We start from the raw sequence: 17,715 nt of genomic DNA on the forward strand, positions 1-17,715 counted from the left end.
TGTCATTCATACTCGGCTTTGATTTTTGTATTTTACAGGAAGTCTTACATTTTTAAAAGCCCTAGGATTTTTGGACATGCCTGTAACAAGGAATTCAAGTTTATGGGTACCATTCCCATTTCAACACGGCATATATGTAATTCTGTTTTTCGATATTTTGCAACCTGGAGCACTCTTTTCAGCGCAATGGACAAATATTTTTTTTGGTAGCAACCTCAAAAATAACCAACACTCATTGGCATTGCAAACCAGGTCAGGCCCAAATCACAATTCTTGGACTGTATACATTTTTCTTTATATGGCTCTGAGGCAGTAAAATCAAAAGAAAGTTTCTCACCTGTGATGGTTAGTAAATCGATTCCATAGCGCTTCTTGAATTTGTTGAACCACCCGTCACCTGCAAGGAAATCTTCTTTCTTCTTAATTTGTTTATAGAAAAGCTTAGCTTCTTCTTTGATGATCACTTTTATCACTAATATCTTTTACAAGTTTTTCTATTTTTACCCAATTTTTTCAAGTTATAAATTGTTGCACGTCCAATACCGTACAGTGAAGCTACATCACACTTTTTCAAAATTCTATTAAGAATTTCTGCTTTTTGAAACAAACTTAGCGAGATGTGCTTACGTTTATGTGGTTTTGACATCTTCAAAACTAAAAACAAAGAACGGCAGATACTATTTAAGAGAGGGAAAACTGAACACTTTAAAATCAGGAAAATCAGAATTTTCCTTATTACGTTAAAAACGTAATGCATTAAAACACAAATAAAACGAACACAAAAACTAAACATGGCACATGATCACATGATACTGAGACATGTGGTAAGATACTATAAGAAGTTTAATACCATTTGTACACTCCAGTACTGTACAAGTTACCAGCTGGTGCAGCAGCGTCACGCATTCAACTGCAGACACAGCTAATGACATTGCCGGTGATGATCAAAAGTACTGTACAGTAATTTATTAGAGTATTCCACGTACCCATGGCCTACTTATTTAAAACATCATATTCACCATTTGGCCATGGTGTCTCTCTATTTCATCATTGTGATAGCGTGCATAAAAGTCAGAATAAAAAAAAAAAGGTTGTGGCATTATACAAACTACCTCAGCAGTCTTACAAAAAGTGCTGATTATTGGATATGTCGGACTAAAGAATGTCAGATAATCGAGAGCCAATATGATAAGAAATGATATGATATATAAGAAACAATATTAAAAAAAACTAATTGCAATAATTCAAAAAAGCACACCATGCTCTTATCAAATAGCAACTTTTTTTTTCATTTTGCACACTTGTAACTCATGAACTAAAATTTAGAGAGTGGAATTTTCCATACTTTTCTATACTGAAATGTTGATTCTGTTACCATATATATGCCTAATTTAATATCGGCAGATGAACACGGTAGTAACTCAGATGTGAGCTGGCGCACAGTATATGTACATGCTAACACAAGGATCACCACCATGCAGTTTCTCCCACCATAGAGGCACTGCAGCCCCACCAATATCAGGTCCACTAAACGAGCGTGGACAAGAGTGAATTTTCAATTCATTGTCAACCACCACCTGGAGAAGTCCAAGAAGAAGAAGACTGAAGAAGTTCCCTGGCCGCCTCAACATGGGACCTCCCAGCGGATGCTAACATCCCCACCGGAGCAGCAGGTCTGGCCGGCCTGCCAAGGGAGCTGCTGGACGCAGATGCTACTTTCCCACTCCAGCTCGCCAGGCTTCAATCACCCTGGTCGGTAGACTCAGCAGCAGTAGATGGCCCAGCGTGGGATTGCTCAGGGAGAATCACCTTGGCCACACCGGTGAAGGACAACCAACACTGCAGGGGTCTGGGGGCCACCACTGCCGCTGAGGGAAAGCCTGGTCTGACTTCAATGGACGAGCTGCAACTTCCTGACTTCGCCAGAGACCAGCTTCCAGACTCAACAGCTCTACTCACAGCTAATGCAAAAAATGCCCCTATTTAGGGCCACAACAAGGTTATGAATTATGATCCGTCGAAAGCCATTCAACAACAGCCCTTCTCAGAGCTACCATAAGGTTAGTAATTACAACAAGCTGTCGAAGCCAATCGGCGACAAAAACGACTCCTTTCAAAGCTACCATAAGATTAGTAAGTGCCATGTGCCGTTGAAGCCATTTGGCGACAATTCACTTATTAAAAAAAACTATCTGACTTTTCACAGAAAACACAATAGTGTACAAACTGTAGATGAATATAACTGTGAGCTGGTTTAAAGTCAGAACATACTTTAAGATTATTGTCAATAATAATGTTAAATAATTTTGTAATAAAATAATTTTATGAATAAAATTACATTTTTTTACAATTCCTTTTTTTGTATGTCTCTGGTTTTACAATTTTCTGTTAAAATTTTTTTTAAAAACTATAAGTTAATTTTAAATATAAAACACAATAACTTTAATTATGTGAAATGCAGCAATATTAAAAACTAGTGAATATTGTGTTTTAATTTTTCCAAATAAAAATTTTCTGCATTACATTTTTTCCTATAATTTGACACCCTTCAGTTCCACATGTTGCAAATTACTAAGTTTCTATTATATTTTTAATTAATGAATAAACTTTTTATTTAAATTTGTATTGTCTAACTTTCTGCAATGTTTAACTTTTTCCTAGTTTGAAAACTCATGATCAAACTTTTTTTTATATAAGAGGTCTTTTTTTCCTTTCTAGATTACAAATAATAAATAATTACCTCTAATATTAAGTGTGTAAATTCTTCATTAGACAGGAAGGAGGGTTTCCATTCTTCTTGGATCTCATGAACTCTGGATCTTAGCGCTATTTCTGTACATGAAAAAATTAAACTATTAACACAATATTTTACAATATCACTGTACTATATTAACGTAGTACATCTGCTTAATTCCATTCAAAAATAGTGTAGATTATTATCTTATTATTACTTTTGCCTAAACTAATGGATGTGAATCCTTTCTTTCACACACCACTGTGTTTCAACCCAACAAATATTTGTCTTACTTAATTTTCCAAGCCCTTCCTAGGAAGTTCATTTGACCTTTCAGTTATTGATCATTCTATCCATTTTATTTGCCTCAGTTACACTTTTGTTTTAAGCCTCATAGTAATCCCCATTTCTAGCCAAGGAACACATAAAAATAATTATTTTTTTCAACACAGCTTGAATACGTAATTACAACTTACAAAAAGACATGATAATAAACAAATATTACTTTGTTGCTGATGTAATGACAATCATACTTTTATTTAAACCAAGATAACACTATATCATATATTTCTTTTACTTATCGACCAATTAAACCCCATCTTACAGTTCAATGAAGTAAATAAACAGTAAATTACTTAAATACCTAGATCTCACAACATAGAAAAGAAGCACATTTTCAAAACAATACCAGGAATGTTTTAAAAATAAGGGCCGACAGGTCATTAAAAAACAAACAGAAAAAAATTTATTATTTGTTACATATCTATATATGTTTACTTCATTTTTCTACATAGTAACTGTGTTGTTCTATAAGCTTTTCTAGTTTCTAGGAACATGCTTTTTAACAACCTTTCATAAAAATCTGCTACCTGAGATTTCAAACAGTTCAACACTGCTGTTTTCAGCTTGTCAATGTCCTCGAACTGTTTACAATAAAAAATTTTTTAGGTGAAGAAAGACAAGGTAATTGCTAGGTTCAAGGTCCGATCTATATGGGGAGTGAGAAAAAAGTACAATGTGTATTAAAAAGATCAACTGTGTGGGCAGAGGTATTGGTGTGCATTATCATGAATGAAAACAATTCCTGATTTCTCATCGGTTCTGAATTGCACGCATTAGTTCTGAAAGGGGTTTACAGGAAATTTCTACTGTGCTGTTCTTCCGGGTCCATGAAATCCACTAATAGGACACCTTTTTTGACCCAAAAAAACAATTACCGTAATTTTCCAAGCTGACTAGGTTTGCTTAAATGTTATAAATTAAGTCTTAATCTTATACAAACTAGGTTTGTATAAGAAGAATTGACAACTGAATGGTGTGGGATGGCTAACAACAATTCAATAGGTGCAATATATGACGGTCATTCAAATGTTAACTGGAATATATTGCGGACTGAGGAAGAGCAGTGAATGTGGTGAGACACTGCAGTAATTAGTTGATTTTAATTTTTTAAATCAAAGAATTAATTTTTTAAAAATTGATTGATTTAAAAATATATATATATATATATATATATATATATATATATATATATATATATATATATATATATATATATGAGAAATAAACAATATATCTTTTAAATTATGAATAATTCATCATATATTGAATTTAATTAAAAAGACAATCTTGTTTGATAATATTTTAATTGCATTAATTATTTCAACCTTAATGTTATAATTATGATCACATAATTATAACATTATAACATTAAAACATATGCTATTGTTAATTACATAATTATGCATAATTTTACATCTTTTATAATATAATACCCAGTGTGGATAAAAAGGTCATACAATATTTTGGTAGTGTGTTAAAAAATTCAGTCATAAAAAAAAGTTCCTATAAACAAAAAAAGTATCTATACCTTTTTATCAGTCAATAAAAAATTAATGTTAGAAACACACTAACAAAATAGTGGACAAACATTTTTGTATAGAAGCAGAAGCTAATAAACGTTGTCTACAAAGAAATGTTGTTAGGAAACGTATAACAGTAAAGATGTTCGTGCTAAATTAGTTTAATATTAACTCAGAATTAATTAGTTATATACCATTATGATTTTTAAGGAATGCAATAGTAGATTTTAATACAGTAGATTTATCCATTTTCCTGCTATTTGTGGATACCATAGAACTTAATTCATTGATTAACATATTAAACTGGTCACGTCTTTTCTTCTCACTCAAATTTCTTGATTTCCTGAAAAAAATAATTTTATTATGCATAAGATTACAATAATTAAAAAATTACAAATTGAAAAGAATACAAAGCAGAACTCCCAAAATTTATCACCTTTGAGTTCATATGGGAAAGAAATGAAGAAAAGGATGAACTACTTCACAATTCATCAACATAGCAGTTAAAAATATAAAAAAAAAAAAATATATATAAAAATATAAAATAGCAGTTAAAAACACATAAAACAATAATAATAAGAATACTAGCACAAAGGAGAATGAAAAAAAACTTGTTTATAAATTTAATGATGTTTTTCTACAGTGAGTTAATTTTTAAAATGTAAAAATCATAATAAAATTTATATCGCAGGGCATTTAGAAAGAAAACACAAGACTTTACAGAATATTTTATTTTTTAACCTAGTCACCTTGCAACTCGATAAATTTAGAATAACTTTCCAACTTTTTAATGCCCTTATTATACTGTAATTTGTCCAACTCTGCAAGCTTTGATTTCATTATTTGAAGTGAATTTGCAAGCGAGTTATTTCTTCAGTTTGAGAAGAGGAAGTAATTGCCGAGAGCCAAATCCAGTGCATATGGAAGCACTTTGAAGCGTAGATCAAGGAGTTTTGCAGCAAAACCCATGACTTGTGTGTCGGTGCATTACTGTGGTGAAAGAGCACCTACTTTTTGCCCATATGTTGGATGTTAGGACTTCAATAGGCCTACTAGTGAAGTGTAATACTCCCCAGTCCTGCCTTTTTCCAGGTAGTCTATGATCACCACATCATGAGAATATCATAGAACTGTAGCCGTGACTTTTCCGCAGATAGAAACTTTTTTACTTTTTTTGGAACATTTTTATCTGCTCCCCCCCCATTGTTTGGACTGCTGTCTAGTCTCTCGATAAAATAGTGAATCCCTGTTTCAACTACTGTTATAAAACATCAAAAAAAGATTCAACGAAATCATGTTTGAATAAAACTAAACGCCTTAGAGAAATGTTCAGTCAAATCAGTTTTTGGTCAATTGAAAACTATGGCATCAAGCAGTAAGTTTTTCATAGCAAAACATCGTGTAAAATGTAGTAAACACGGTCTACTGAGATGTTTGCTATGTCAGCAATCATATAATATGGCAATGTGATTTTGTGTAATGATTTCATCAGCCATAGCAGTTTTTTGGGCGTCCTGAGCATTCATCATCTTGAATGGATTATATGGGACATTTAAATTCAGAGCCTATTGCTTTATCATTGAAAACAAAGGGGAATAATACTTTAATGTAGAATAGTCTAACTCTTTTTATATGTCTGCCACAGTTAAACCATTTAAAACAAAGTACTTCATAATAACTCAAACTTTAATTTTGTCCATTTTTCAGAAAATGTCAATCGTCATAAAGAAGCAACAAAACTAATGCATTTGAAACTTAGTACCATGTCATCTAAAGGATCATACTTGAAAAATTACCAAAGTCATTTGGTCACACGTGTGCCATTTCTGTGTCAAGTTAAGAACTTTCTGAACAACCTTTGTATTTATATTAATAATATTCATTATTTGTAATTAATATTTATAAGAATCGGTAGATAATTATGGGGAATATACAGCAAATGTGGTAATAAAACACAAGTAATGGGAAAAGAAGAAAATAAAAAGAACAGACAGGCGAGGAGAGAGATTGGAGGCAGAATCTTATATTGAGATGAACAAGATTAAAACAACATATTTCATCCAGATGTAGCTAACTTGGTCATAGACGGAAGAAAAAAGCATTAAATGAGTAAACTGACGGATGACAAAAATAAATTCTTAAACAATAATTTTCTTTTGCATAAAGGTATTTCCTTTTCTAGATAATTACACGAATATGTTGTAAAAGTACAGAAATTACGTTAATTCGGCATGTTTTTGGTCACTGCACTACCCTACAGACTTTGTGATAAATTTTTCTTCAAAACAGATCATTTCCCAGTTAAAATGTATGCTCTTCTTCTGTAGCTTCTTCAATAAACATTTTTATTTTGAACATAAGCAAGAATTCCATTTTCAATGGAAATTTTTTTATCCAGTGTTTATTGATGAATGAAAAATGAGAGAAGATGCAGTAGCATCTTCTCTCATTTGTCATACTCTGTTGTATTTTCAGTCCCGCATATATCAATATCGATTATTTCTTTTAATTCAATCATGAATTACGCCTTACAAATGACACACAAAGATGAAGAATATATATTTATTTGCTGCAGATGGGCACCAAGACAGTCATGACCAGTTGTTACCCTAAACATGGCCACACTCTCACTTCTACGACTGTCAGGTATAATAACTTCGTTCTCTACCAGCAAAGACCATCTTTTATTTTCACTACACGACAGGAGATTCTATCTAATAAAAACACAGAATTTCTTGTTAACAAAGAGCTTTGCTGAATGATAAGATAATATAGATGGCTTCTGAATAAAGATTTGTAGGCCTTTTTTTACCAAGAGATTGGCCTGTTCATTTCCATATATACCCACATGGGATAGAATCCACTGAAAAGTCACCTCCTTTTCTGCAACTTGTAGCTGTCTAATCATTCCGTTATCTACTGGTATTAAATGGTAACAGTACTTGCCTGGTAAGGACATGAGCCACCAGTGAACAACCATAGCCATTCATTTTTGGAATACAGTGTTTTCCCATATTCCATGGGTATCTTCTGCCAGTCAATGGGGTTTTGCTTCCTGATCTCCAGCTTCTGTACTTCAAGTGTGACTGACACATGGTGCCAGTTAAGAGAGCACAATGATGGGAATAGAGGTTCTGCTTGTGCTGTGGGCAGAACTTTCTCTTAATTCCACGCCATACTGGAAGAAATCTTTTAGTCTTTTCAAGTGATGATTTTCTGTCCGATAACTTCGCCAGGAACTCATTAAAGGCAATCAAATCAGTTTTTCATATTGTAATATAGTCGGTAACTGCACCTGAGAACATACAGAACATTTTTAGTAGCGATTAAAAGAGCCGAAATAAGAGTTATTTTTACAGCTCTTGTAATGAGCCACATGGCCTGATTCTGAACTAGTTCTAGGCCAGATATGTCAGCAGTTATATGGTTTTCGCTACCATACAAGATCACTGGTTTTAAATAAATTCTAAAGGTGTCATTTAGAACTGACAGTGAACTACCCAATTTCTTACCGGCTAAGCATTTGAGAATATTTAGCTTATTCTATACTATGCCGGCAACTCATTTGATGTAAATCTTCTACATCATCTTCCTGTTGAGGTACATACCCAAATATTTGGAGTCATCACTTTCCTTGATGTCAATGCTTCTATATTCCAGAGTGATTTCTGGCACAGAGTGAGCCAGTGAGAAAATATAAAAACATTCTTTCTAAGCTGACGGTCAAAAGATTTTCAACAGCCCAGTTGTGGAATGCTACCATCACCTCATTTAGTTTTGAGGATAATTTATTCATGTTTGCTTCTGACAAGGAAAATCATATGAATAGGTCATCTGCATAGAGTGCCATTTTTATACCTTTTATTTTTTTTAAATTCTTGTGCCAAATCATTTATCATTATACTGAGCAGTAAGGCTTAGCACAGCTTCTTGCGGTACTCCAACCTTCTGCTGCCTGTATCCTGAAGTCATTTCATTGACCCTGGTAGCACAAATATAAAAGCAAGGATTTATAAAAATATATATCCATTATAGTATCTTCTCCTTCACACCAAGCAAATGAAACTTGTCCAATAGCTTCAGCCTCCATACAGAATTGTAAGTACTTTTAAAATCAACAAACACTGACACTACAGTTTTTCTTCTGCCCATCGCATCTTTAATCTCTTGACTAAGACAGAGCAACTGCTGAGTGGTAAAACAATGCTTGCAAAAACCGACTTACTCTTCTCAGGTGATACTAGATTCTAAAAATAACTAAAGTTGTTTTTAACCATTCATTCCACAAGTTTAGCCATTACACTAGTTAGTGAAACTGGGCAATAATGTGACAGAATATTTGGAAATTTTGAAGATTTTAGAATGGGTAAATAATTGCCTTTCTACAGAAGCTGGAATTCCTTCATTCCAGATTTGAATGAAAAGTAGATTACCATCTCCTAGACAACAGAGCCAAGATGCATTAGAAATTCTGTCGTTATTTTGTCACAGCCAGCACTTTTCATTGGCCAGCACTTTTTTTTATGGTACTCAAGGCCCATTTTAATTTATACAATGTGAAACTGTAACACAGTGTTTAGTAAACAGAATGAATGTTAGTTCTGCTAGATCACCTAAAGCAGATCTGTTGCCTTCTAAAATACTTTTCTTGAATTTTGATATCTAGTTGGGAAAGAACTTGAGACAAACCACCTCCATTCATTATATCATCTAGATTCTTAGTACAGTTTGCTTGCCTATATGCATCCTCCCTCTCCACTTTTAATTTTTCCTGATAGTTTGTCCAAAATGGTGAGTAATTATATACTCTTCCTCTTGGGATATGACGTTTAGCATAGCAGCTCATAATATAATTTCATAAATTTTTGTTGTATTTTAATCAGAAGATGTTTCTTTAAAATTGAAATCAATAGGTTCCAGTTAATTTTTGTAATCCTTCTAGTTGGCTCTTCTGAAATTCCACACTTTACATCATTATGTTGTTTACAGGCTTGTTCAGATTTCTTTATGGCTATTATAATCATGTGATGTACACAGCCAGTATCACTAATCACTGTCCTATCTACATCAGATGCCATAGTGAGATCTGGATATCTAGATATATATTATATACATACATACAAAATTTTTAATTTAATACATAAGTGCCAGTCAATACAGATCATATTTACTAGCACCAAACCTTGACAGACTGTCTTTGCTCTTTGTTTCATAAAGATTAGTTTTTATTTTTTAAAGGAGTTCCTAAATGAACAGCTTAAAAAACCGAACTAAGCTGGCTTGAACCGCAGTTATTTGAGTATCGCCTTTAATGCTGCTATTACTAGCACCACTACTGGTTATATATGCAATTACTTTCGTCTATTGTTGTCAGTTGTAAACTGTTCATGTTTTGGTGAGTATAGTTGCACTCTTTGTTTGCATTTTTCTAAAATGTCTTATTCCATCAGAAAGAATTGCTATAACTGGAAGCTGGTGTTTTGGATCCTTTCAAGAAAATTGTCAATATTTTCATGGATTAACTTCCAAATGCCAGTGTCCCAGCAAAAAGATTTACATGATTAGGTTAAAAAATGGCATACAACAGAGTCGGTTTCAAACATTAAATGAAACAGGTGACCTTTTGTTAGGTCTCCCAAGGCCGTAGATGACAATCAAAGAATTTATGTCGGTCTGATAAACCTACATGTAAATTATCACAACAAAGTGGTATTAAATACTCATCTTGCCATGTGATATTTTATCATTTTAATTTGAAACTGCATTATGTAAAAAATTTGCAATTTAAGAAAACAGACAAACCAAACCATTCTAATTAATGCGACATTAATTCTGATTAATGTTTTTGAGGCTTCTCAAAAATATTGTAAATGGACAGATAGACCTGATTCTCTATTTCACGTCAGATAGTTTCATTTATTTAGGCATGTTAATTCACACATCAACAGGCATTGGATCACTGAAAACCCTAACTGGATGTGTGAGCGTCCACTTCACAATGAGAAAATAGGTGTATGGGGTGTTCTTTCTGGTAATTGTATAGCGGGGCTAATATTTTTTGACTGGATTGTCAATACAGAAGTGTACCATATGATTTTCAAAGAATTCTGTGTTTAGTTAACAGATTCTTCCTTCTAGTTCTAGTTAACAAGCTTCTTCCAACAAGATGGAACAATGTCACACATCAACCAATTCACTAGCACGCAATCATGCTGCTTTTACAGAACGAACTATCAGCAGAGAACAGTAGCATCCATGTTCCCCAGATTTATCTAGTTGCGAATTTTTCCTGCTTTGGCTATTTAAGGATAAAGTTTATGAATCAAAACCCCAAACTACTGATGAACTTAAGGTGAACATTTAACAAGAAATCAACAGTATTGAAAACAACATTTTGCTTAAGGTGATGCCGAGTACAATCACTTACGCACATCACTGCAAGGGCACTTAATTTGAACATCTTTTGTAAAAATATCTAAACTTTTTCTAATGCAAAAACAGAATTTAGTTTAATTTACATTTTAATTTATTCAATCCATTCATAAAATGTTACACATCACAACTGTGTTTAGTCTGTAGCAGTTTGGTTTTAAGTTGCTCAACTGGTATTTAGATGGGAATGTAGGTAGAATAAATAATAAATAATAACAAGCAAACACTACGATTAGAGTTTTTGCGAATAAAATCACCCTAATTATGCCTCAATTTATAGACACCCTAAAACTGTACACTTTGGACAACTGATGTAATACTATTATCAATACTTTTCACACAATTAGCAATGTTTTGACTACCTGAGAAGCATTATGCCAAAGGCTTATCCACATGTAAAGTTAGTTAGTAAAATCAATCCATTCCACGACTGATTTTTTCAACTTTTAATACAATTTTTCTAATTCTGTTTTGCAATTACAGTATTTTCAGATATGGATAGAGATTGGTATCGATTGCAAAGAGGTTAATAATGAACAGTTTGAAATTTTGATTAATGTATTTATAAACATTAAGTAAAGAAAAGGAGTAAAAGCACATCCAAGGAGCACAAAACAAAATTTCATAGTCTAATCATACAATGGATTTGGTTAGATACCTGTAGTTAACACACTTAGTTTCAATATACATGCTCTCTTTTTAATAGAAGTAAATAAAAAAAAAAATGCAGAACACATATGCATGTATGTAAATAATTTTAAAAAATTAAAAAATAAACTGTGAATTACACAATTTTTAAAACACATTTCAATGGCGGGTACAACTAAAAATGTTAACAAATCCTTCATTCATTTATATACATAACAGGCTAATCTATTCACAGAGTTATCAAAAATAAAAGTGTAAAAACAAATCTCATTCAGAACAAAATCTTTAATTTCACCTAAATTTAAATGTGCACTAATGCAAAGATAAAATGAATGAACCAAAGTTATAAGCTATACCTCGCCTAGATAAATTAAGTCTTAATAAAGAGGTTCAGTATGTAAGCTTACAAAACAAGTGCATGTCAAAATGTTTACTGTAGTACTAAAAAAAAAAAATACATATAAAATACATTCAAAATGTTAACAATTCTCCCAAATTGATGTGACATGTCATGTAAGCAATTAATCTGAAATGATTATAAAGAGATGGAAATTTTCATAAAAAAATCAGTAAATACTATAGTAGTTAAGTTTTTACCATTTAAAAACTTAAGTCTGCAATTCAAGTAAAGATTTGAGCATAATGAAAAAAAGATCAGATTTTTATACAAATTTTTCGTTTGTTAAATAAAAATCAATGAAATTTTGCTTACCTTTTATTGTCATCCTTATCATCAGTATCATCGTCCATGGTGTCACTGAAGAAAAAAAAAATGCAAACAATTCCATAAATAAATTTTATTAGCAAAACTTACTAAAACAGAAATTATTAGAATACAGGAGGGACTAATACAATAACTTTAAAAAAAAGTAAATTATAATCTGTAAAAAAAATTGAAAGTAATAGCATTTACAATAGAGATTTCTAAAAGAAATTTAAATCCAAATCTTTAGAAGTTTCTAAAATTATTTCTCCAAGATTACTTATTTGGTTTTTCTCATAAAAGCAAATCCAGTAAACGTTTTATGGCACTAAAAACATGTACCGATGGATTTCCCAGTTTAAACTAAAACATTCTCTCAATTAAAACAGTTTATAGGCTCCACTTTAAGACTGTATATTTTTCTTCAGCAGCTTGACCAATTAAAAATCAAATATAACCAGTCATCAATGAAAAGTCTAGTAAGACTTTCCCAAACATTCTCAATACTTTAAAAGCTAATTATTGTAAATTAAGGTTACATAAGTCTTGAAGGGATAACTTTTATTTTTAAAGTTTTCTTAAGTCATGTGACCATAATTTGGTGGAAGATGAAAACAGTACTTATGTATTATATTATAAATTATAGTCTTATATGACGTTAGTTCCTTTTCAATATCTGTTACAATTAAAAAGTAACACTTTTGTCTAATTTAAAATTAAAAATTTTTATAAAAACCTGAAGGTGGGGGAATGAGTTTATGGTTTTAATAAATCTCTACTGGGCTCCTACATAGGCTAAGTTAATATAATTTATTTATTTCGAGTTTTGGTGGTTTTGTGGCAGTTTTTTTCCAGTTATTAATAACTTAGTTTTTCCATTATTTTGGGGGAAGTCTTAACTTGATTTAAAAAGTTGATATTTATATATTTTATGCACTTTAGTAAACCTTATGTTATGTTCGAACTAATCTGATAACTTACACCGTTACTGCGTAATATTACAAAATTTTAATTTTGTTGGCCATTTTTAGGTGAATATGACAGCTGATTGCAACCATTCACATATTTTTGTAATCCTCTAACAATGCTTAATCCGAATGCGAAATTAATGTCAAAATCCGAGGCAAAAAGTATATATACACATACTGAATTCAATAACAACTGATCATTCACTGAAAACATCTGTTGATCAATTCTACATCATGCAACATCAATAAAAAAAATATATAATAACTTTTGTTAATATCAACAAAAAGTCCTACTATAATTGCTCTTATGGAAAAATGCCCTTTCGAAGTCAATAACTTTCATTTACTCCAATGCAACTGAATGGGGTAGAATGATAATCATAGTTTAAATTGGTGTACCCACCGGGTTGGTCTAGTGATAAACACGTCTTCGCAAATAAACTGATTTTGAAGTTGACAGTTCTAAGGTTCAAATCCTAGCAAAGGCAGTTACTTTTATATGGATTTGAATACTAGATCGTGGATATATATATATATATATATATATATCCTTGATGAGGTTTCAATTAACCACACATCTCAGAAATGGTCGACCTGTGACTGTAGAAGACTACACTTCATTTACACTCATACATATCATCCTCATTCATCCTCTGACGTAATCCTGGCACGGTTCCGGAGGCTAAACAGAAAAAAAAGTTTAAATTGGTGCACCAGATTTAAATTCTGTAAAATTTTTACTTATTTTTATTATTTTATTGCCTTTCTACAGGTCACTGAAGACTGACACGTGCTACTAATTGTTTTGTAGTACATCCAATTCCATCACAAGGTGATTTTCCGTGGCTAATATCAAAGAAGTTCCATTCAGCTGTTATCCCAGTCTTCTTCATGGTGGTACAAATTGATAAAATTACTGAAATTCTTGTACTGAGCAGCTGAATCATCACTAAAGTAGTGTATATGCTTTATTTCAATAACTGTCTTCATGTATTTGATCAGTTCAGTCAAAAATATATGAACAGCAATGATATGATATTATGGCGCAGGCGATCACTGACCGTGCAAATGCTAAGATTCTGAAGCTCATTTTTATTGTAATAAATCATGAATGGATGTAGTGTAGCTTGGCTGTTTTCCCAATGGAATCCCTGTACAGCATCTTTCACAACAAATGATTAGTTCTCAGCAAAATCCATCAGGATAGTGGAATGATTTTCATTTAAATTTTCCTTCAGTTGTTTTAAATATGAAATTTGATGTTTTGAAACAAAATGGTGGTTAGACAGGCAAAACACCTTTAAGGAAAGCTTTTAAATAAAATTTTCCTTATTCGCCTGCAGTATTTCTATGTCCATATGAATCTACTTATATTCTGTTTATATTCTATTAGTTCCTCCAAGTCATAATCTTTAAGCTCATCTAATAAATAGGACTCCAATCCAGTTTTTCCAGAACACTGTTCACAATGTTGTAGCATGCAATGCTTAGATTATAAGCAGTTTTCTCCATCAATACCTTGCAGTCATCCTTGATGGATATTGCAGCAATCATGAGCTTAACATTTTGATGAAAGATACAAACACAAACTGAAAGTGTGCCAGCAGCACCAACTCTGTAATATACCACTTTGGCCTAAGTTCACAAAATTTTGAGAAGCCAATTTCTCAGCCATAATGTGAGCAGTAAGCTATGAATATCTCTTTTAAATTGGACAGAAGTAGCCGTTTCTGCATGTGGACTCTTTCACTATTGATCCTAACTGAAACAAAATCTTTCTCTGCTGGACAGATTTGGGAAAATCCATCATCTTCAAAAAATTTGAAGACCTGTTGTCTAATATCAATATTCAATCTTTTTCCTCCTTTTTTTCTGGTGTCGTCAAAATACCAACTTCAGATTTGAGCCTGCTTCACCATTTGCATTGAAACCTGAAATTCATCAGCTGTTTTCTTAATAATCAAGCTTCTAGGTGCCAATGTCATCTGAACTCGTGGGCGAGCTGAGATCAAAAGTTTGGCTTTGACCTTTTCAAACAGGATATCCAGAGCTTTAGATACTTGACACTACTTACTCTTTAATGTTTGCATTACATCAGTAACACTCAAACCAGCAGCAGTTATTGCTGTAGTAGCAATACCATCTTGTGCTCTTCTTACCTTCTGTTTCAGTAGCCTTTTGAATCCCGTTTGCTGATATATTTAAGCTTCAAAGGAGAGATTCCAAGTGGTGACACAGGCATCTATTCTTCCACAAGCCTCTAGCATTTTCACATCACTAGATTCTGATTGATCATCCTTTGGCTGAATCTCTCTTTGAGCCAATTCTTGTCTACTTCCTGGGCATAACTTTTGAACTGGCTTAAAATCATGTGTTAAAGCTTTTAGTTGGTCAGCAGAATCAATATCAATAGGCCACAATCCTTTTCTGGATTTGTGTGACTCTTTTCCAAATGGATCAAAGCTGTCCTGTAGGAATTCAAACTTCATCAGCAAAAAAGCTTTATGATAGGAACGTATGTCAGCATCTTCATTAAAGCTAATTCCAGACCGCCGCTGTAGAAGTTCTTTGTCCACTGCTGATAGTTCTTTCACAGGCAACAAAAAATCTTTTCCAAAATTAAATGTTAAAGACTTGTCGCATTCAGAACCACCAGGCTTGGCAAAATGGCAGGGGCCAAGAACTTCACAAATTTTAAAACAATTCAAAGCACAGTTTGATATAACAATAAATGTCACAACTGATTATAGAAGTTACTCACTAACAACTATGCTAATTCACAAAAAGTTGATGTTTATATACCCTTTCTTCACAATACAGAACATTCTAAAAGGTCTTAGAAGAAATGGAATTTTTCAGAATATTGCAGAAATATCTAGAACGTTTCGAAGAATAGTTTTGCTGAATATTCCAGAACTTTCTATAATGTTCTGTAGAATGGAGTTTTTCGGAACATTCTAGAAATTTCTAGAACATCTTAGAAAATGGATTATTCAGATCGGCCCAGAAAGTTTTAAAATAGTCCAACTTTTTCTGGAACACTGCAAATTTTTTCCAAAATATTGTAAATTTTAGAAAATTCTAAAAATATTCAGAAAATATAATAATATTTTGAAGCACTGTATGTTTTTTACACTTTTAGCTGTTTCAATTAACTAGAAATGTCCACAGATTAAAAATCTGTCACAAGCAAAAGATCAATTATCTTTGAAAAGCTTTCTTAACTACAATAATTTATGGGTCAAAAAACAAAATGCATGGATTATGTTGTTTAAAAGCTGCCCTTTCCACCTATTATAAAACTAACAAAATCTGAGAAGGTTTACCTGAGATATAAACACATAATTATTCCCTTTTTCAAATTACAAATTCTCATTCCGATTAAAGAATTAGATAAGGAAATATATAAGCTCAAACTCTGACTTCCAAAATATTACAACAAATTTTTGGCTGAATTTCACTTGCTATATCTCAAAACCAGGTTCCAAAAGAAACTTGCAACTAAAATAATCGGATGTAACATAAAAAGTAAACCGACAGCACCAAAATTTGAATCTGATCTTTATTATTGCCGTCAAAATTGTTAGTCAAAGATAACAATTTTTACATGTATCCATAAACTAGAAGTAAGTACTCCTTTTTCAAGAGGTCATAAATAATCAGCCATAACAGATAAATAGCTGCAATTTGTAGAATGGCCATGGGGAACCTCCACTACAAAATTTGATGATATTTGGACATCAACTGGACCACTTGACATGGAATGACCAAAAAATAAAGAGACTTCAACAAGTAATAGTTCTAAAAAGTTACAAATAATTATATAAACTTAAAAGTATTTACAACAAATAACTATTTTTGAAGTTTGTTCCAGCCAACACAAATTAAACAAAGTTATGTAAAATTGGTGCCTCAAACAATCACTAGGCAGCTAAACGGGATTCCCACATGTAAAATGGATCTCAAGAGCAAATAATAGAGAAAGTGTCTCACAATCGTACTTCATCTTGAGTTTGCAAAGACATATAAATATGGTGATAACATATGTACCTAAACATCTATAAAGTATTCTTATATCATATTTTTATGTTGCATTTTATTGTTGCATTATATTTTTGTAGATCTCATTTTATTGTAGTAAAACTTCTATTACCAATTTTGCATTGTTTGAAGTAGAATTTGCATTATATAGAACATAGGTTTTTTATTTTGTGTGGCTGGCACCAACTTCAAAAATATTTGTTATAAATGAAAATATAATAATTTGTAACTTTTTAGTATTATTATTTTTAAGTCAGTTTTATTTTTTATAAATTATTTTATTTCACAACTTTTAATAGTATCCATATAAATATATATAATGTATTA

At 32.0% G+C, this 17,715-nt stretch overlaps 1 protein-coding gene across 1 annotated transcript in view; it reads right to left on the bottom strand.

Annotated features, from left to right (window-relative positions):
- The window catches only part of LOC142326432 (uncharacterized), a 77,956-nt gene that overhangs the window by 56,493 nt on the left and 3,748 nt on the right, over positions 1-17,715 (bottom strand). Inside the window, exons 2-4 of the mRNA XM_075368931.1 lie at positions 12,389-12,433; positions 4,791-4,939; positions 2,741-2,832 (exon numbers count right to left, since the gene is read on the bottom strand). Coding sequence (XP_075225046.1) covers positions 2,741-2,832; positions 4,791-4,939; positions 12,389-12,433 — 286 coding nt within the window. The remainder of the gene's footprint in view (positions 1-2,740; positions 2,833-4,790; positions 4,940-12,388; positions 12,434-17,715) is intronic.

This window comes from Lycorma delicatula, chromosome 6 (assembly GCF_047948215.1).
Source record: "Lycorma delicatula isolate Av1 chromosome 6, ASM4794821v1, whole genome shotgun sequence".
Lineage (NCBI taxonomy): Eukaryota > Metazoa > Arthropoda > Insecta > Hemiptera > Fulgoridae > Lycorma > Lycorma delicatula.